Raw genomic sequence first — 23,230 nt, 5'->3', positions numbered from 1 at the left:
GAACAGTGTAGGTTTAGGCCAGAATTACAGTGTCAAATAAAGGAATACCTCAAAAATGTGTAAGCAGATGGCATTTCCCGATGTAAATGAAAATCATAAAAAAATAATGTATGTAAAATCAAAAACTTTTGTTTGTTTTTCAATCTAGAAAATAATCAAAATTGTAAATATCTTTCATTAAGACCACTGATGATGTTTTATTTCAATAATATAAAATGCATTTGATGACAAAATGTGCATTTTCTTGTAGTTGCAGAGATGGATTTAAAATACCTTTCACATTTCAGTAATTCTACTGTACTAATGTCTGTAAAAGCAAGAAAAACTTTTTCATTATAGAAATACACTCACTAATGAAAAAAATAAAACCTGACCCTACCTAATAATGTGTAGCATCCTTTTTCCCCTTTTGTCCCGAAGAATCTAACAAGCACATCAAGTCATGGTGTCCACTACGCACTGAAGCGATTGAGGAGCCATTGCGGTCCATGATCACCCAACTACTGCCTACATCTCATAGGGAGTAACATGAACTGGGTCCAATAGGACCCAGGACCCAGGATTGAGATCAGGTAACATGGAAAGTCACACAGGCAATATCACACTTGTAGAGTGTTCCTCAAATCATTCTGACATAGCTAGGGACTGGTATGGCATTGCATTGTCTTTCTGAAGGTACAGTTCACCTGTAGTGTGCTGAAGCCAACCAATGATTGTATGTGATTGGACAGTAGATTTTTGTATTGTTTGACACTGAGAACTGATGGCAGACATATAGATGTTTGTATTCATCCTATGTAACATCTCCCACACCAGATTACCTTCAACAACTGTCTCTATAGAGTCCTGCTGGCAAGTAGTTTTCAATACATTCGTACCTTGCCATTGGCCTGCACCAGTATACAGGATGTTTCAATAAGAGCGTGCAAAAATTTAACAGGACGTACAGAATGCTCCACTGAACAATTTGAGACAGGGAACCTGGGGTCGGAGAAGCCAGCTTAAGGAGATAACAAGAATAAAATCACATTACTGTGCACTTTGTTATTTATGTTAGCTACAGTTGACTGGAAATACCATACCTGACACAACAAACATACCATTTGTACTGTATCTTACAAAATGTGCTGAAATTGATAGCCATCAACCTCAATGCAAGCAGGACATTGGTGAACAAGATTCTGACACACCCTGACAAATATCCCTGGTGTGCTTCAAATCACAGGCAGCTACAATTCTGGCAACTAATTCCATGTCCATATCCACTGGAGTCTCATATGCAAGTGACTTTAGATATTCCCATAGGAAATAAAGAAGGGGATTCAGGTCAGGTGATTGCACAGGCCATGGAATAGGCTCTCCCTTCCAATCCAGTGACCAGGAAATACAACACTGAGATGGTTGTGGACATCCACACTGAAGTGATGCAGTGCATCATTATGTTGCATTCACATCCTCTCTCTAACAGCCATGGGTAAGTTCTTCAACAACTCAGGTAGAACTCTTTGCACGAACCTGAAGTACAGATGGCCATTCAGATAGCCAGGTAAAAGATATGGCCCAACGAGATTGTCACGTGCAACACTGGCCCAGATACTCACAGCAAAATGTGTGTGATGATGTGACTCTACTACAACATGAGGGTTTTCTTCATCTCACACATGCTATTCCTGCCTTTCAAAATACCATCATGATCAAATGAGGACTTGTCAGTAAATAGCATGATTTGGAGGAAATCTGGTTGATGAATCCATTGTAGGAGCAACCACTGAATAGTCCTTGGTGCAAAGTCAGTCACAAGCATTGCATGGACTCATTGTGGGTGATATGAGTGTAATTGTTGTTCATGGAGTATTCGCCACATGCTAGTATGTGCAGTACCCATTTCGTGTGCAATACGACAGGTACTTGTAGTGGTGACCACTGCAGCACTTCCCAGCACCTCCTCTTCAAAATCAGGTGTGTGAGTGGTCCTCATGTTGCCAGGTCCCTCATTTCTTCTTTCCAATGAACCAGTCTCCTGAATTTGTCAATTGAGAGAAATAAACACTTGCCATCACAGATGATGCCTGTTAGGAAATTTTTCCCTGTACAGCCTTTCAGCAGTGAAAGCATTGCAATGTACTTCCCCATACACAAGGTGCATGTCAGTGAGTTCTGCAAAACTGTAATGGTACTGCTCCATCATATTGTACTGTACGTCTCTGAATAGCACTGTGAAATGAATGGGTCTACCATTGATTCGTAGCATGTTCTGTCATGGGACAATGTAAATACACTCCTGGAAATGGAAAAAAGAACACATTGACAACGGTGTGTCAGACCCACCATACTTGCTCCGGACACTGCGAGAGGGCTGTACAAGCAATGATCACACGCACGGCACAGCGGACACACCAGGAACCGCGGTGTTGGCCGTCGAATGGCGCTAGCTGCGCAGCATTTGTGCACCGCCGCCGTCAGTGTCAGCCAGTTTGCCGTGGCATACGGAGCTCCATCGCAGTCTTTAACACTGGTAGCATGCCGCGACAGCGTGGACGTGAACCGTATGTGCAGTTGACGGACTTTGAGCGAGGGCGTATAGTGGGCATGCGGGAGGCTGGGTGGACGTACCGCCGAATTGCTCAACACGTGGGGCGTGAGGTCTCCACAGTACATCGATGTTGTCGCCAGTGGTCGGCGGAAGGTGCACGTGCCCGTCGACCTGGGACCGGACCGCAGCGACGCACGGATGCACGCCAAGACCGTAGGATCCTACGCAGTGCCGTAGGGGACCGCACCGCCACTTCCCAGCAAATTAGGGACACTGTTGCTCCTGGGGTATCGGCGAGGACCATTCGCAACCGTCTCCATTAAGCTGGGCTACGGTCCTGCACACCATTAGGCCGTCTTCCGCTCACGCCCCAACATCGTGCAGCCCGCCTCCAGTGGTGTCGCGTCAGGCGTGAATGGAGGGACGAATGGAGACGTGTCGTCTTCAGCGATGAGAGTCGCTTCTGCCTTGGTGCCAATGATGGTCGTATGCGTGTTTGGTGCCGTGCAGGTGAGCGCCACAATCAGGACTGCATACGACTGAGGCACACAGGGCCAACACCCGGCATCATGGTGTGGGGAGCGATCTCCTACACTGGCCGTACACCACTGGTGATCGTCGAGGGGACACTGAATAGTGCACGGTACATCCAAACCGTCATCGAACCCATCGTTCTACCATTCCTAGACCGGCAAGGGAACTTGCTGTTCCAACAGGACAATGCACGTCCGCATGTATCCCGTGCCACCCAACGTGCTCTAGAAGGTGAAAGTCAACTACCCTGGCCAGCAAGATCTCCAGATCTGTCCCCCATTGAGCACGTTTGGGACTGGATGAAGCGTCGTCTCACGCGGTCTGCACGTCCAGCACGAACGCTGGTCCAACTGAGGCGCCAGGTGGAAATGGCATGGCAAGCCGTTCCACAGGACTACATCCAGCATCTGTACGATCGTCTCCATGGGAGAATAGCAGCCTGCATTGCTGCGAAAGGTGGATATACACTGTACTAGTGCCGACATTGTGCATGCTCTGTTGCCTGTGTCTATGTGCCAGTGGTTCTGTCAGTGTGATCATGTGATGTATCTGACCCCAGGAATGTGTCAATAAAGTTTCCCCTTCCTGGGACAATGAATTCACGGTGTTCTTATTTCAATTTCCAGGAGTGTATTATACAACAGAGCCTCATTATGTACAATCTTCGTTGATCCATTATGGACCATGAGACAATGGCTGGCATGTATTTCTTGATGCAATAATTTACCAACAGCCAACACTTGTTGCATCAAGAAATACATTATGTATAACTGAAGTAAACAAAACCTGTACCATGACTTCCCAGTAATCAGGCTCATCCTCCTTGTTCCCTCACAGGAAATAAAGAATGACATGTAACTAAATAGTACAGTATGTGTAAATCCTTTATGCATGATAAATGTAAATAAGCAGGAAAACAGTAATGGTACACAAATCAGTAGACAAGTTTACTTCCATGTCTCCTTAAGCTGGTTTCTCTGACCCCAGGTTCCCTATTTCAAATTGTTAACTGGAGCATTCTCTACACACTGTTACATGTTTGCACACTCTTACAGACACACCCTGTATATCATGAATCATTGTCTACTTGACCTTTTCCAATACTATGTGTGTCCAATGGTGATCTTCCTGCACTCATGCTAATCTCTGTGCCCTATAACATCATGCCCTGAGGAGGGGCACATGTGTGGAGCAGCAATTTATGTATGTCTTCTGCTGTCAAAATCCACAAAAGTTGACAGTGACCACTGCTGTCAACACTTTATTACTCAAGATAGTTGATTCTGGTGGAGACATGTTTCCCCTAATGCAAGTACTCGTGATACAGTCTTGGCACAGTGCCTCATCTAAAGCCCAGAGTCTACCAATGCTTAGAGATGAAGTGTCACATGTGTGTGGCACCCACAACCTGCCCACAATTAAATGCACTGAAACTGAATGTTTTGTCTGTTCCACTCTTGACTATGGCTCAGACTGTCAATACAAGGTTTGACAATAATCAGTCATGTATAATATAAACTATTTGATTTCTAATGGTGTCACAAGTACAATCTCTTCTCAATACAAGCATCTCCAAACTTATCTTGAAGGTTTTTTTAAATAACTCTCATTTTGAGCTAAAACTGATTTTCTTTGTCATGTGCAGTCTCTATTTTTTGTGGATAAATGGAATACATTTATGGCATAATACCTCTAACAATCCTTGTTTGTATCCTGTCTGTGGAAAATATGAATTCAAACAAAATTTGTAACATGCTTACATTGAGTACTTGGAAGTATTTTCTCTCTCTCCTCTCTCTCTCTCTCTCTCTCTCTCTCTAACACAGCAGCTATTTCTAATTCAGTTGCTTATGAGTTTATGTTTCACTATAAACCTTTAAGTGCTCCATCATAATAAGCTATGATTTAAAAACTAGAAATAATGACAGGAATATGTCACATTTGAAATCTCTTTATAATAGAGTAAATTTAATTAACTTACGGCATAACACTTCTACCAGTTCTTGTGAGTGTCTTAACAATTGAAAAATCGGTTAGAAACGAAGTTATTAATGTACTTACATGAGTGTTTGGAGGTGCTCTACATTTTCTGTTGCTTTTATTAGTTGCTCATCTTTCTCAGCCAGCATTTGTTGCCATTTAGCCAGATCTGCCTCTGCAGTCTCAGCTCTCTTTGTTAGCACTTTGACATCTTCATCCATTGTTTTTCTATACTCCAGCTCTAGTTTTTGTTTCTCAGCAAGTTCTGACTCTGCTTTCTCTGCTCTGTTTCTTAACTGTGATACATCTCCACTTAATGCAACGGTTTGCTCTGCTAACTGACGATCCTTTTCAGCAATGGTGGTTTCTGCAGTTTCTGCTCTTGACTGTAAAATGTTTATTTGGGTAATTAACTCTGTTTCTTTTACATTCAGCTGCTTCTTGGTCTCAGAAAGTTCAGTTTCAATGGTCTCTATTTTACCATTTAAATCTGCCACCTGTTTTGTTAGCTGTTGCCTATCTTCCAGTATTTTGTCCATTTCCACATCTTTTGTTTTCAATGTCTTCTCAAAATTAGTTTTCTCATTTTCCAGCACTGCCATCTGACCCAGCACAGCCTCTAATTCAGTGTTTTTGCTTGTGAGAGTGGCCTCAATTGCATCCTTATCTGACTTCAGTTTACTTATTTCAGACATGAAAGCTTGTATGCTCAAGTCTTTTTCAGAAACTATTTGATCTAAAGCAAGTTTCTCCGATTTAAGTGATTCCAGTTCTTCTAAATGTAGTTTTTTTATGCTGTCCTGTGAATTTCTGTTTTTCTCATTTTCTTCTTTCAATTTCTTCAATTCTGCTTCTATGACAATAATGTTTTCCATTTTCTGCTTTAGTTCCTCATCCTTACCTTGAATTATTTTAAATAACTCTTCAGAATCTTTCTTATACTGGTTTTCTTTCTCATTTGCTTCTTTAATCATTTCTTCTGATTTCTTCTCTAGCTCCGTTCTCAAAGTATTAGTTTCATTATATTTTTTCTTCAGTTCTTCTTCCAATCTTTTCACTTCACTTTTAGTTTCAGAGAGTTGCCCTCCATAATCCTTATCTGCTTGCTTTAAATCCGTCTGTAACTTCTCTATCAAATCTCTAAGTTCCTGCTCCTTCATTTTTGCATCTGTTAACTTTCTCTCTGCATCTTTCTCAATTTCTTCAGCATGGCTGACAGCAGATTCAATTTTTTCTTTCAGTTCTTGTTCATTTTTTTGTGATGTTGTTATCAATAGCTCAAGTTTTTGTTTTGCCATTTCCATATCCTGCTTTGCAGATATGACTTGTTCTTTAGTTTGCTCAAGCTCCCGCTCCTTCTCACTGAGTTCTGTATTTAGCTTTGTTAACTGAACTGAAGAATCGCTTGTGGAGCTCATAAGGTCAGCAATTTTCTCCTCCTGTAAGAACAATATGCAATGAATTATTCATAACAATATGAATATACTTCAGGAGTAAACACACACACACACACACACACACACACACACACACACACACACACACACACACACACACACACACACATCTACATTGTGCAGTGTCTTGGAAGAGGCAGCCAGAAAGATGTGTAGAATAGGAATGTGGGAGGGAAAGGCAGCAGATGCACGGGCTAGTCATGCCACAAAGGGGCACTGGACTGGGTGAGTTCGTGTGGCACATGATGAAGATGATCTGGAAGTGTGGATTGGGAGGGAGTGACAAGACAGAGGAAGGAGAAGCTGCTGGTTAGAGGGTGTGAAGACAGTGAATTAGCCAGAGAGGGAGAGGGGGGGGATGTGGGGAGGGGGAGAGTGGGAGTGCGAGTGGGAGAGGGGGAGGGGGGAGGGTGGGGGGGGGGGGAGAGAGAGAGAGAGAGAGAGAGAGAGAGACAAACACACACACACACACACACACACACACACACACACACACACAGAGAGAGAGAGAGAGAGAGAGAGAGAGAGAGAGTCCGAAGACTGATTTGGTGCAGCTCTCCATGCTACTCTACCCTGTTCAAACCTCACTGTCATCTCCAAATAACTACTAGAATCTACAACCTACATCATTCTGAATCTGCTTAATATATCCATTTCTTCATCTCCCTCAAAAATTTTTACCCCCCCCCCCCCCACCCTCCCCCTCCACTACTACTTTAAGTGTCTCATTTCCTAAGCTAATTTACTCAGTATCACCTGATTTAATTCAATTACATTCCATTACCCTTGTTTTTCTTTTATTGATGTTCATCTTTTATGCTACTTTCAAGACACTGTTCATTCCATTCAGCTGCTCTTCCAAGTCCTTTGCTGTGTCTGACAAAATTATAATTTCATTGTCAAACCTCCTCAAAGTTTTTATTTCTGCTCCCTGAACTTTTAATTTCTACTGCAAATTTTTCTTTGGTTTCCTTTACTGCTTGGACAATGTACAGATTGAATAACATTGGGGATAGGCTAAACTGTTTCTCACTCCCTTCTCAACCACTGCTTCCCTTTCATGCTCCTCGACTCCTATAACTAACATCTAGTTTGGAATGTTCACATCTGTCAGCACCTGCTTTCTTTGGAATTGTTATTATTATACTCTTCTTGAAGTCTGAGGATATTTTACCTGTCTCATACATCTTGCACACTCAAGTCATGACTGGCTATTCCACGGCTATCAGTAGTTCTGACAGAATGGTGTCTACTACTGGGGCCATGTTTCGACTAGGTCTTTCAGTGCTCTATCAGATTCTTGCAATATCATATCTCGCATCTCGTCTTCATCTATGTCCTCTTCCATTTCCATAATATTGTGTTCGAATTCATCTCCCTTGTATAGACGCTCTATATACTCCTTCCACCTTAAAGCAAACTTATTAAATTTTTTGTGATCTTGCACCTTATCAAACCAGCATGCCCATGAATGCATGCACACACGTGCGCGCCCACACACACACACACACACACACACACACACTCACACACACACACACACACACTTTTTGTCCACATGTTTCAAAGTAGAGAATGAGATCCTTATAATAGCTCCTTTCTTAAATTTAATTACCAGTTTCTGCTTTTGCAGACTGAGCTGGGCAGACCTCTCATCAGCTGCCTGCAGTTTTCTTTGTGTATCTCCTACATCAAGTTGTAGTTTCTGTATTTCAGTTGACAGCTGCTTGCCTGATTCTTCAGCAGTTTCTAATTTTTTGTGCAAAGCTGTAAACATTTGTTGTATGAAAGAAATTGCTTATGCATGGACAATAACTTTAACATGTGATACATTTCATTTACTAATTTTTAAAACAATAACATGCAGAGTTGGATGGACAGATACAAAAATTGCATGCCATGGCTGAATCTTCAGCTGGCAAAGAACACAACAATGTTACTAAAAATGTCATCTGGAGATAAGGAAATCTGCAGAATAGGGAAAGATAAGTGTTAAATGTACAAGTGTAGGAAGTCAGAAATAGTTGAGTGAAATCCTATATCAACAAAGGCACAACACAACATAGGAAAATTCAGAAGTAACCCTGACTGTTATTCTATCAGCATTACACTAGACATAACCTGTTCTACACCCTCAGCGTTTCTCCTGTATGTTGTAGTTTTATATACCACAAAGGAAAAACTTAGGTTTGAGTCCCAGTCTGGCATGCAGCCTAATCTTTCATGTGCATCAACATTGATGAATACTTTGGTAGTGAGTAAAAATATCTATCAATAAACCAATCTTAATAGTTTTACAAACATTTCTCCATTCCATCTTTTCTTATAGAGAAATTATTTTTGCTGCACCACAGGAGAACCTGTAAGTAGTTCTGGACTGCAAGAGAAAAGCATGCAAGGTTATTAATTCCAAGGAGCTAAGCACTGACAGTCTAAAGTGTTAAGTCACACTGTGAGGGTTTTGAGTGGTCTTCCTGTGACTTAATTAGAACAGTTGCCAGAAAAACATGGACCTCAAGATATTCCTTGAAGGTGCTCTTCAAACTGCATCAGTGGTGTGTGTGTGTGTGTGTGTGTGTGTGTGTGTGTGTGTGTGAATGTCTAGTGAAACAGAATACATACATGGTCTTCACCATTCATCTGCACATGAGAAGTGCCAGCAGTCTCAATTTTCATAACCCAGCAATTAGTTTCTAGTATTACTTTCTTTGTGCAATATTCAGAAATCATTCATTGTTGTATTCACAGTTAGGATATGGAAAAATTGTGAGTGGAACACAAACCATGATGTAAAAAAAAGGATCACTATGAAGGAGGTGCTGTGCACTACACAGACAGATTAACATGGTGTTCAACACTGATAGTAAATGTAATATGTATCTACCTCTCATTACAAGGTGTGTATGAATGTAAAAGTAAAGTTTGTGTCTGGAACAGAGCTAGTACTGATATCTATGAAATTTTGTTTTTGCTGTATTGATACTTGCAGTGGAACAGCAAAAGTGAAGTGTCCACTTGACCTGTGAAATATTTTTGTTTACAAAGGCTCTTATGTAATGTGTGTTTTGTTCAAAGAAATGTAATAGGATATCATGACACTTTGAAACTGATTGTAGGAACAGTTTATTACAAAAGAAAATTCACCCAAAGTTGATGATTGTTTATAATGAGTCTACTCTCTTACTTTCAATAGCTAGGTAAAGGGCAGTTGAACTCAAACATGGCCAATACACCTCTAGAAGTTAATCTATTGGAAGGATGTCCCAAAACTATAACCACAGGAGAAAACATTGTGAAAGTGTACAACATGATGTTGGACAATCAGAGATCAAAAGTGTACGAAGTAGCTGATAGCATATGCACATCAAAAGCCAGTGAATTTACATGAAAAAGTAACTATGAGAGAGCATTTTGCAAGATGTATATTACATTTGTTAAATGCTGACCAAAATCAAACACAAAAATAAAATCTTTAGCAATTTCTGGACCATTTCAGGAAAGTTTTAACTAATTTAGTGCACAGATTTGTTTCTATGGAAAGATCTGGGTTCACCACCTCATACCAGCAATGCAATGGTTGTTAGGAGCACAAAAAAGAAAAAAAGGTCAGTTTAATCTGCTGGGAATACTATGGTCAGCATTTTATGAGGCATACAAGTAATTATACTTATCGATTACCTTACAAAGTGTAAAACAAAATCTGACAAATATTATGTATTCTTCTGTATCATATGGGTGAAAGTAATGTTTGGAGACAGACCTCAAATTACAAAAAAATAAGGCAGCACACTGGACCTGAGAAACAGAGGGTTTAAGAAAGAAATAATTTTCATCAACACAGCCTGCTCAGTAAATCTCTTCCAAATGTTCCATCTATGAGTTATTTCTAAATACCATGATGAGTCATTGATTGTGTTCTTTTATATGCATTTTCTTCTTTTATGATCAACAATGCCCGCTTTCTGAATCTCTTCTCAATGTTCTGTCCATACATTATCATTCAACACCCTGATGCATCATGAGTTATATATTTTTCACACACTGTTTTTTTTTTTTTAATTATTTGAACCTAACTGCTTGGTGTTTTATTGTCAACATTTGACCACCATGCTTAGATAAATATTTACTGTTAGTTTTACATCTAATCCATTGAAGGTATTTTGAAGTAAGAATTACTTATCAACAGCTGTTGTAATATGAACTCCAATTCTAAGCAGCACTTTAATGTTGAAAATGATCCAAAGCCAGACCTCAACATGTATAGGAGCCCTAAATCAATACTAGCATATAATAAGTCAACACTTAAGACACCATAAATAATAAGTTCCCAGCTAAACCTGCATAACCGTGTTAATATGCTAACTGATAGATTGATTAAAAGATTCTCATTTGACCCCATTTCACTAAATTATGTACAGAGTTCATACTTGTAACATAGGGCAAATCAGCTTCATCTCATGCCGCAAAATATTTAGCCTACAATTTAAAACAAAAAAACTGGAAAATATGATAGTAATTTTGTAAACATTTACATCTATGAATTCCATGAAACATAAAATATTTCCAGCTAGACTTTCAGTACCACCACCTTATGAGTTTTTAAATCCACAGTTGTGGAGCACCATACAATGTACTGCCTAACCTTTGTGGGGCTTAATGCTGATTTTTATATGTACAGCTACTCCTTCTTTTCTTAACTTGATCATCTTGTACTCCACAACTGGTTCACATTGATGTTAACAAGAAACACCTCTGTTGCACTGAGGTACAGTTATTACGTCATGACTGATTTCATTCTATGAACATCACTAGATGACATGCAGTTAAACAAATCAAAATTAAGGTATAATAATACATAATAAATGACATGCAAATTACACTGACAACAGTGTTTATCATGCTCCACAATGTGCCTTCAACATGAGTCATGATTTCATGACATTTATGTGAGAATTTGTTATGGAGACTGTTGGCAGTGGGAGTAGCTTTTAGCACAATATTTGTTTTTATTCAAGAGTAGGTCATCAAACATTGTCTAGTGAATGAGACCTGTTGTAACATAATAAATGCACTTTAATAGAGCTCATGTGTTCTTTATTAACATTAGCTCCCTCTTTTCTTTCATTATTTTTACAAAGGTATGATATTAAATTTAAAAATACTGTACCAACAGCTGTTATTTTGAAATTGTTTTATTAGGCAACCAGTTTCAACATTCCAGTTGCATCATCTTCTAGTCTGTCTCATGAATGACACCAGATACCACTCATGCTTGTATAAGACAAGGCACCAATAATCGTATATGGTTCCATAGATACCTAAACTTCATGTTCATTCAGTACCTACAAAACGAGACAGCACTGACTGCATGCTGAGGGGAGTGGTAGGAAGGGGAGAAGCAGCAGTACTGAGGGCGGAGGGAAGTGGCGCACCTACTGAGCTGCACCAAGCCAGCAACAATGTTTGACACCTCAGTAAACAAACCATTTCATCTACTGAGACAAAAATATGGTTTTTCCAGTATTTTTTTTTTTTTCAAATTTTCCTGGTTATTCCCTGATGTGTCTGAAATTCCCTGATATTCCCTGATTTCCACAACCTGTGGCAACCCTGTTATTGCTATAAGGCAATTTAATACTGCTACTCTAACTTCTCTTGCATATTTACAATGCATGTTTTATTCATAAATGTACACAAAATAAATGGATAATGTGCAATTTCTATCAAGTTATAACATCCAACACAAAACCTTCATAGAAGTCTGTTGGATGAAATATTTCATTTGTATGATCAAAATCATAGCTACTGTCAAAAATATATTTTCTCTGGTAACTTCATGCTGGCTGCAGAGTAGGCGGTAATGCTAGATGTTTCTATCTATGCAGATATTTCTCTAACAAAATTACTGCAGTTGTCATCCCATCTAGAAGACAACCATCATCCCTCGACACGATTCTTAAAATGCAAATACAATAACAGATTCATACAACATTTGTGCTCTTCTCTATGATAAATTGCTACATGGTTTTTCTTGATGAGTATCATTTATTGTTAAGAATACATACGGATTCATATCACTCCTCTTGAGTAGCACATACCCCACAGAAATGCATGCGCATGCGAGAGAGAGAGAGAATGTGTGTGTGTGTGTGTGTGTGTGTGTGTGTGTGTGTGTGTGCACGCTCCACCTTGAGAAAGGATATCTAAAAGCTAGCAAAGTTTTCAGACTTTTTTATGTGCCTGTTGACAATTCCACACTTTTACTGTTTGATGAGTTGCTTCCTTTCCTCCTAAATTATTTATATAAATATTCTATGATCTTATTTTGTCAATAAAACTGTAGCCCATAATGTCAGTTTTGAAATTCCACATCAACAGACTAAAAAGCAAGTACTAAGACACCTTTTCTTTGTTTTGAAATATAAAATTGTGTAAATAAATTACAAGGAAATATAAAATAGTAGCTTTTAGGTTATGAAAATATTCTTACCATCAACTTCAACTTGCAGTTTGGTAATCAATTCAGTTTTACTTGACAAATCTTCATTCATGTTCAAAGTATCATTTTTCATAATCCGCAGTTCCTCGTCCTTGCTATTAATCTGTTCCTCTAAAGCTGTTATGAGATTTGTTTTTTCTGCAATGTCTATCCCAAGCTGCTGATTACTTTTCTGTAAATTGTCTTCATACTCATGCTTCAAGGTATTTATTGAATCTTTCAGCTCTGTGATCTCAAGGCTACTTCCTTTTATTTTTTCTTCCAGGCAACTTATTAGATCATTTTTTTCTTTTAGTTCAGACGCAAATTTTTCAAGAGTTTCTGTGAGCTGTTGCTCTTTACTCTTTAACAGATCTTCTGTATCTTGTAGTTTTCTATTCAACTGTATTTCCTTTTCCTCTAATACCTTTATTGCTTCATTCTTAACATCTGTGTCACTTGTGAACTTTCTGACAGTCTCTGCTAGTTTTTCTTCACTTGCCTTCAACACACTTTCAGAAATTTCCAATTTCTTGTTCAAATCATCAACCTTTTCCTCGAGATTCTGTATAGTAGTTGTTTTCTCCTTGATTGTCATTGTGAGCTCATTCACACTATCAGTCAAGTGTTGTTCTACACTTTGTTTCAATTTATCACTGTCTTCGAGTTTCTTCTTAAGCTCCACTTCTTTCTCTTGCAATTGTTTTATCAGTTCATTTTTCTCAGTCAGTTCAGCTTCATTCTTCAGTTGAGTTTCATTTAATTTCTGTTCACTAACATTGAGAAGATCAGTAGTATCTCTCAGTTTCTTTTCAAGGCTTTCTTGGACTTCTTTTGCGTCCAGAGACTTCTTTTCTAGTTCTCCCTTGAGCTGACTCACCTGGTCTTGTAACTCATTGATGAGCTTGTGTTGTTCACTGATTTCACTTTCTTGTTTCAATGTTGAAATATTTTTAACTCTCTCAATTTCTTGCTGAAGTTCAGCTTCAGTTTCAGCAGCAGCTTTTGCTTGTCTGTCAACCTGATCGATCTTATCAACAAGCTCGGCACAGGTTTCGTTCAATTTTCTTGTGAGCTCAGCAGCCTCATGGCGGTGTTTTTCTGTCTCTCGACCATGAGTCAGTGCTAAGGCTTCAAGTTCAGCTTGATGTTGCTTCTGTAATGCCTCAAATTCTACTGTGTGCTGTTTCCTAAGGGCCTCCAACTGAGCCTCCACATCTGGTGCTCCAGACAACTGGAGCTCAAGTTCACGGACACGTTGCTCAAGTGTTGCATTTGTAGCCTGTTGTGCAGAAGAATTAATAATATTAAACACCAGAAAGATTACAATATTCTTTTACAGCTTAGACAAGGCAATCACCAAACACTACTTATATATAATTAAGCTGAAGCTTAGAAATACAGTAAAAAAAAAAAAGACCAACAAAACACTACAAAATAATGACATATCCATGGCAAACATCAAAACTAAATCCTTAGTACATATACATTCTTTTTACCTCATATGTTTTGCTTATGATCAACAGACAATTCTTGTACACTGTTTTCTTACAACTTAAAACTACTCTGATAATAAAGCATTGCCTAAAAAAAGAAATTCTTACATTTTATGAACCTTTCTAAACAAATATTACCTAAAATTATGTGGTGGGAATGACTAAGAAGAAAGATTAGATGAACTGGTTTACTTATTGAGCATCAAAATACCGTATATTGTTTTTCTCACCTCTAAGTCAGATTTATTTATAGTTTCTTCTTCAAATCTAAATTGTAGATCCTCGTACTTTTTCCTTTCATCATCTAACTGATTACCGAGTTCTACATTTTCTTTTTGTAGTTTCAATAAAACTTCCTGAATTTCCTTGATTTTTACCTCCATGGAACTTCGATACTAAAATTTGAAAACATAAATCACATTTTTTATGATACACACAGATTTATAGTCACTACGAGTAATACAAGCATTGAATAATATACAAAAATCATGTCCAAATTAGGCTGAAAAACTTGTCACTCTACATTGCTCTCACAGCAATAATGACAGAAAAGAGCTCTGTCTTGAAACAATATTATACTGATGTGCTACGAAGTATTGTTAACCTAAATCCATACCAACATACCTCATCAAACTCCTTATTTACAGATGCTAGCTTCTGTTCAGCTTCATCTGCTTGATTGGCAGCTCTCGTTAGTTGTGCCCGTTCCAGTTCACGTTCATTCAATAATTTCTCAATTCTAAGATCCTTCTCTCGCAGTACATCCTAAACCAGTAATTATTTATTACATCTTTATTTTAGATGCACTAAGAAGAGAAACTGAAAAAGCTATTTTCATATTGCTACGTTCTTCAATTTTAGTTTTCACATCGTATGTCGTTTTGCCTGGTAAATGAAATAATAAATTCTATATTTTGAAGAAGCACTGCTATAATTAATGTAGTTTATCAATATGATAATTTATCTCAGAGTGGGCTACAAACAATGGTATCAGAAAAGATAACTACCCATTGCAGACAAGAACTGATGATTAAACAGATGACAACATATGGATATTTGCCTTCATACTAGTCAACACTTCCATACTGAAATGGGATGTTGTTTTCCCACATGCAGTTGTTAAATAATGTAACAAGGAAAGTATAAATGGAAATATCATTGGATAATAAAGAACTACGAATCAGTTTTACTCCACAGAATTTGAAACTGTGAAGTAAGTGCATCACCATTCATAAAATATCATTTTTCTTCTAACTCAGATCAGCTATATCCTTTTACTTACAACATCAACTTACTGAATATAAATTAAATACACTTAAATATAGGCAGTCTGAGAGCCTCATGCAAACACCTGTATTTTACGAAGGGATTTTTCGAAATTCCAACCCTAAGGGGACGAAATATGGGATGAAGACGTTTTTGAAAATTGTCGCTATTAAGGCAATTTTGTAGCTAGACATACAAAAATTGGTATTTGGTTTCTCAATCAGAAATAAAGAAAAACATGTTTCAGCATTTTTGGAAATTTAACCCTATATGGGTGAAATAGTGGGTGAGAGCTTTTTTTGAAAATATATCATTATTAAAGAACTACTACAGAATTTTTAAAGCTACCTCTAGCAACATTCCAAATTTTGAAATTATTAGCAAATTTTGTAGAATCAACCATAAAGGGGGTGTGATATGTATTTATGTTAGGACAGGGGTAGAATCAAGAGAAATTAAATGTAAACTAAAATGCATAGAAAAAGATTTTGAATACAGTATATGTGAACTAACCAAATTAAAAATTACTATTGTGTGTTTGTACCGATCACCACTGGGCAACTTTGCCATTTTTATGGAAAACCTTGAGGGACTGCTGAATGAACTTAAACATAATGTAATTGTTCTTGGTGATTTTAATGTTAACTTTAAGAATGATTGTAGTAAAACAACAGCAACTGTGCAATCTGTTTTTGTGTCATAATATGATGGCAACTGTAAATGAAGTTACCAGATGCGGAAATATGTCTGAAACTATAATAGATCAAGTATTTATAAACAAGGACAAGTGTGAATATAACACTGAAGTAATTGACACTGGTTTCTCGGATCACAAGGGTATCAAATTGAGTTTAAATGTCACATCTTACAAGGACCCTGTTATCAATAATAATTACAGGGAAAGGAGATTTATAAATGATGACAGCATAAGAATTTTTAATTACATTCTGGAAAATAACAACTGGGGGACTGAATCAAGTGGTGATGTCAACAATATGTCTGACTCATTCCTTGAAAGCTACAAACACTGCTTCGATGTTGCCTTTCCTATAAAAAGAGTCAAAAATAAACATAAAACCAAAACATGGGTTACACAGGGGATTAGAAAGTCATCAGACACTCTCAGAAAGTTAAATAAATCAGCCAGGAAGAATGTAGTACTGAAAGCACATGTGAAATGTTATAGAAGCCTGTACAAGAAAGTAATAATTGCAGCTAAGAAGCTTGATAATGATACCTATATTGAGAAAGGTAACAACAAAATGAAGTCAACTTGGGAGGTAATAAATAAAAATATAGGTAGACACAAAAGAAAAGATAACAGCTTTGTCATTAAAAGTGGGGGTAAAACTGTTAAGGACCCACTTCAGATTGCCAACATATTTAATGAACATTTCACAAATATAGCCATAAATTTAATTAAAAGTAAATGCAATTCCAATAGCAAGGTAAAAATCCCCATGAATGACATGACAATGTTCCTTTATCCAGTAACTGATTCAGAGGTACTAAATGCTATAAATAAGTTAAAAAATAAAATGTCATGTGGGTGTGATGAGATTCCTGACAAAGTCATTAAGCAAAGTGCAAGAAACATAGCCTCGCATCTCACTGAAATTATAAATGAATCTTTTAAGACAGGGGTGTTTCCATCAAAACTTAAAATGTCTACTATAAAGCCACTTTACAAGAATGGTGATAAATATGATGTTAGTAACTTTAGGCCTTTATCAATGTTGTCAGGTTTCTCAAAAATAATAGAAAGGATAATGTATCAGAGACTATACAAATTTCTTATTAAGAATAGAATATTGGTTAACGCGCAAAATGGTTTCCGTAAAAATAAATCAACTGAAACAGCTATCTTCAATTTTTTGCAACTTGTTCTAAATTCCATAAACAAAAAGGAATTAAATTGTGGATTGTTTTTAGACTTATCAAAGGCCTTTGATGTCATCGACCATAAGTTACTGCTTAGGAAGTTATATGCCTATGGGATACGTGGAGTTGCCCACAAATGGTTTGAATCATATCTGTCAGACAGATATCAGAAGGTGGAGATAAGCCAGGCAGATAGGACATATTCATCAAGATTCGAGAGAGTTTTGTATGGAGTACCCCAGGGATCTGTATTAGGGCCATTACTGTTTTTAATATTTATCAATGACCTACCAAGTCAACTATCTGAAGCAGAGGCAGTACTGTCCGCTGATGATACAAGTTTGTTTGTTAAAGCAAATAGTGAAGCTGACTTACAGGAAAAAGTCACATTAGCAACAGACGAAGCAGACAGATGGTTTAATGAAAACAGACTCATTGTGAATGCCAAAAAAACAACGTGGATCAACTTCAGACATATTACAAATAAAATAAAAACTAACCTTACAGTAGAATTGGGTAAGTGTAAGATTGAACAAGCATCATACACTAAATTCTTGGGAGTATGGTTTGATGAACACTTAAGATGGGAAAAGCATGTAATATCATTGAACAAAAAATTAAGTCAAACATGTTATATACTTAGAATGCTTAAAAGCTCATGTAATATTAAAACAGTGTTATGTGTTTATTTCTCATTCATGCACAGTTTATTAAGATACGGCGTACAGTTTTGGGGGAACATCAGTCTAACAAAACACTCATTTAGACTACAAAAGAAAGCAGTCAGAATAATAAAAGGTATAGGATATAGAGACTCTTGTAGGCAAGCTTTCAAAGAATTAAAAATCATGACACTATCATCTTTATACATATATGAAAGCATATGTTTCTTAAAAGAACACGAGGAATTTTCTACATTAAACAGAGAATTTCACAACTACGAAACAAGGAATAGGAATGATTTCCATAGAGAAATTCATAAAACAGCTATGTATCACAAAAGTGTACTATACCAACCCAAAATCCTCTACAGTGCTCTCCCCAAAGAACTAAAAATAATACCAAAACTGTACATATTTAAAAGAGAATTAAAAAACATGTTATTGAGCAATAGTTTTTACAGTATTGAAGAGTTTATGAATCGTTGACAATAAAAGTGCAGTTAATATTTCCCTGACATAATAAATATGTGTAATTGCTCACATTTAAATACTTGCTGTTTCTATGAAATTGTGAAACGGTGTTAATGTAAGAATGTAAATAATCTTTGATGTGAGAATCACAACCTTTTTTTGTAAGTTGTTATCCTACTTGTATATTTTTATGTTAATGTTCTAAAAGTTCTATTAAAATTGTAATGTCTCAGTGACAAGTAAATTCAATTACAAATTTTCATGTATATGTATTTTAAATTGTAATGTTTATTGACAAGTCCTATGTCACTTCGATGATGTACTACAAGGACGCTAATAAATTGAATTGAATTGAATTAGCATTTGTCTTCTCAGTTACACATTTAAAAAAAATACGTTTCAGTGCGTTTGGAAATTGAACTCCTATGGGAGTGAAATAGGGTATGAGATTTTTTATGAAAATATTTTATTATGAATGTATTTTTAAAGCTAAACCTATGAAAATTTAAATTTGGCTTCTCAGTTAGGAATAAAACATATGCATGTCAATGTTTTTGGAAATTTAACTCCTGATGGAATGAAGTAGGTTCAACTGATTCACTGACTCATCATCATCCAGCCCAAACTGCTAAGTATAGAAACCTGAAGTTTGGAGAGGGAGTGGATCTCATACTGTAGGCATAATTTAAGAAGGGATTGTCCAAAATTCCACTCCAAAGAGGTGAAATAGGGGATGAAAGGCTTTTTGAAAGAATGTCGCTATTAAGGCAATTTTGAAGCTAGATCTACAGTCAGAAAATAAAGGAACGTATTTCAGCATATTTGGAAATCTACCACTAATGAATTAAAATAGTGGGTGACAGTTTTTTTTTTAAATAAATAATTACTAAGGAACTACTAAATGATTTTTAAGGTTACTTCTATAAAAACTGGTATTTAACCGCTCGGTTAAAAAGAGAGAGAGAGAGAGAGAGAGAAGAAGAAGAAGAAAGAAATGTGTTACAGTAGTTCTGGAGATTCAACCTCTAAGGGAGTGCAAAAGGGGATGAAAATTTTTAGGATAATATTTTGTTACATTAAAAAACTGCAAAACTATATTTATGAAAATTAGTGTTTCATTTTGTGGTTAGATATAAGGAAATATTTGTTAGGGTATGAAAGTTGCTATGGAAATATCTGTAGAATAAAGTAAAAGGCAGACCATGCTTAGGTGGCCTTGCTTAGTGTGAAAAGCTCAGGGGATGTTGCAATTTGTAAATGACATAAAAATTCAAGAAAAAAAAATGATCTCTGCAGGTCCTACAGTTTACACGAGCAAAGCACTGAATGCTGAGCTAGTGTGTGTGCGTGTGCGCATGCATGTAGTACACATTTGCCCAATGATTCATGGTGGAAATTATCACCATGAACTATGAAGCTTTTGAAGGTGGCCCTGTATAATACTAATGCACACTCTACGTGAAAATATTGATGTAAAATAAGAGCATATCACATAAAATGAAAATGCAATTTTAAATTCATTCTTTTGTCATCAAGCTAACAATTCTTCAAACTACACTCATACCACCCAGTGTCCTCCATATGAAACTATCAGTTCTTGCAGTTAGTAGGTAAAAATCACAATTATTAAGGTTTTTTTGAAGTTCTACACACACACACACACACACACACACACACACAGAGAGAGAGAGAGAGAGAGAGAGAGAGAATATGCTATTGTCCCTCAAACATATAAAGATACATCCAGTCTTATAGTTCTGATTATAGTTTTTAGATATCTTACCCTAGTTGAGAGGAAAGTGCCAGAAATGGTAACCCCTTCATTAATATTCAACTCTCAGCTTACCGTGATTTTGCTGAAAGGAACTGAGAGGTCTACACAGGGACCTTATTTGCCCACATTGGTAGGAAATGAATGGAAAAGTAGCCTATATGTGTCAGTAAAAATTGTTACCAAATATTTCCAATTATGATTAACCTTACATTCTGTTAAAAAGAAACCAGAATCTGGAATGGACCATGCTGCTGTCTTGGATAAGGAATGCTTCTTTTTACACCTATCATGATCTGATAGGGTTATTTTCTGCTGTCGTAAGTTTATTTAATTGTCTGCGAGTTGTATCGCAGATAAATTACAAGAATGAATGTTTACAACATAGTAAAAGACAGAGTGCTACTTACTGTAAAGAAGATACATCAAGTTGCAGACAGGCACAATTAAAAGACACTTACATAAACGTTTTGGCCACAGCCACAGCCTTCATCAGTAAAAGAGAGACACACCCCATTCATGCAAACAGGTGAGCACACCTCATCTATGCATCTCAGACTGGAATGCAACTGTCATACACACAGGACCGCCAACATCTCAGCCTGGATTGCAATTACCACATAGGATGCAAGCAACAACCTGGAGAGAGTGGGGAAGAGGAAGGGATAGTAGTGTACAGGTGGAGAGAGACAGATACGAATGCTGTCTGGTGGAGTGTGCTGGGACTAGAATGCCAACAGATGCAGCATCAGGAGGTTGTGGGGCAGGTGGGGAAAAAAAGGATCAAAAAAGGGGAGGAGTGGGGAAAGATGGACAGATGCACTGGCAGAGGGCGCCAAATAAACAGGGTGGGAGATGAGAATGGGGACAAGATGATAGGACAGAGTTGGCGGAAACTGTTGAGAGGAGGGTGTGGAGACAGTATGTTACTGTTTTTCCTCCTTTTTTCCGCACCTCCCTGCTGCACAACCTCCTGATGCGGTGCCTGTTGACATTCTAGTCCTGGCACATTCCAGCGGACAGTGTTCGTCTCTCTCTCATCCCGCCTGTCCATTATTATCACTTCCTCTTCCCCTTCATCTCCAAATTGATGCTTGCATCCCATGTGGTAGTTGCAATCCAGGCTGAGATGTTGGCGGTACTGTGTGTATGAGTGTGCTGGCCTGGCTTTTGAGTATGAAAGGTGTGTGTCTCTCTTTTACTGATGAAGGCTGTGCCCAAAAGCTTTATGTAAGTGTCTTTTAATCGTGCCTGTCTGCAACTTAACATGTCTTCTTTAACATAAGTAGCAATCTGTGTTTCCCTACAATGTTGATATCCCTATCTGGAGTTTTCATTGTTTAAGAATGAGTGTTTAATTCAAATGTCTAAGCATGTAACTACAACATCATCTTTGACTTCATTGCTTTCAGCTGGCGCAACGTTCTTTTGCCCCCTATTACATCATGATGTGTTTGTCGAAAGTAAGATATGGTAAGTACACCATAGTCAAAAATCTAACATTTTGTCTCAAAAAGGCACAAGAGTTGAATAATGGTGAACCAATGTCTAACCCAGGTATTTTGTTGCATATCAATGCATGATTTATTCTGGGATAACTACCTTAAATGGGAGCAAAAATTCAAAATGAAAATTAAAAACTTTAACAGAAATGAGATGTTAATATCAGAAAATAGAAAATGAGAGGTGGAACAACAACTGTATGAAAAGAATGTATTGTTACTCACCACATAGAGAAGGCACTGAATGGTGAACACACATTTTAAAAAGAGAGAGAGAGAGAGAGAGAGAGAGAAGAAGAAGAAGAAGAAGAAGAAGAAGACTGCTAGATGCTATTTAGCTAATGGGCATGTACACATGGCTGCTCTCGTCTTTGGGAGCAAAAGCTGATGTTAGCCCTCGGAGATGACAGTGGCCATGCATGTGAAAGAGTTATGCAAGTGTGGGTGTTTTGTCTACATTTCACACAAAGGACTTGGTCCAATAGCTACATAATTTCTAACAGTATTTTTTCCCCCCAATGTGCCTGCTTGCCCCTTAACACCTCCTCTATGTAGTGAGTAGCAATTTATCCTTTCCAAAATGCTGATTAATGGAAGCAGTTATATCTGACAGAAAATAAAACTAGCATAAAAGTATGCTACAGATCTTTATTTGCAAAAATAAAAGGAAAGAAATGCATGCAAAGTATCACAAATGCATTTCAGACAAAATGTCTGCCCTTGAAAGGCAATGGTCCAGGTTCAAGTCCTGGTTTGACACACAGGATGTTTCAAGACCAGAAATGTAGCTTAGTTTTCTGCAATTTTTGCAATGAGACACTGTAGTTGGCTGACTGTAGTTCAAAAGTTAGTCAGTCTTCAGATCAGTTATGTTCTTATTGTCAGCATCATTCATTTACATATGAGTGGTAAATAGTTTATGTTTGTTGTTTCCATTTGGAAATTTCCATTATGACAATATAATTGCTGACCAACTTAGATGGACACAAAATGAACAGTTATGATCACTCAGTAGTGTTATTTAACAATAATGTAATTTATATAAGAAAAGTAAAACATGAATTCACTGACAGATTTTAAAGAAACTTCAAAAAGAACTGCATAAATTACAAAATGTCAGTCAATAGAGATTAACAGTGTGTGACTCATAGTACTTGTTAGCAAAACAGAATAAATCTGTGTCTATCTGTGAAATGGTC

The 23,230-nt window shown here is 37.4% G+C and overlaps 1 protein-coding gene across 6 annotated transcripts in view; it reads right to left on the bottom strand.

Annotated features, from left to right (window-relative positions):
- Window positions 1–23,230, bottom strand: part of LOC126188877 (CAP-Gly domain-containing linker protein 1) — a 550,749-nt gene that overhangs the window by 69,404 nt on the left and 458,115 nt on the right. For all 6 annotated transcript variants that reach the window (XM_049930545.1, XM_049930553.1, XM_049930563.1 and 3 more), the window contains 5 exons: window positions 15,103–15,243; window positions 14,709–14,873; window positions 12,995–14,264; window positions 8,120–8,271; window positions 5,129–6,486 (listed from right to left, as the gene is read on the bottom strand). In XM_049930545.1, the coding sequence (XP_049786502.1) occupies window positions 5,129–6,486; window positions 8,120–8,271; window positions 12,995–14,264; window positions 14,709–14,873; window positions 15,103–15,243 (3,086 nt within the window). The remainder of the gene's footprint in view (window positions 1–5,128; window positions 6,487–8,119; window positions 8,272–12,994; window positions 14,265–14,708; window positions 14,874–15,102; window positions 15,244–23,230) is intronic.

Source organism: Schistocerca cancellata, chromosome 1 (genome assembly GCF_023864275.1).
Source record: "Schistocerca cancellata isolate TAMUIC-IGC-003103 chromosome 1, iqSchCanc2.1, whole genome shotgun sequence".
NCBI lineage: Eukaryota > Metazoa > Arthropoda > Insecta > Orthoptera > Acrididae > Schistocerca > Schistocerca cancellata.
This window is presented reverse-complemented; position numbering and strand designations above follow the sequence as displayed.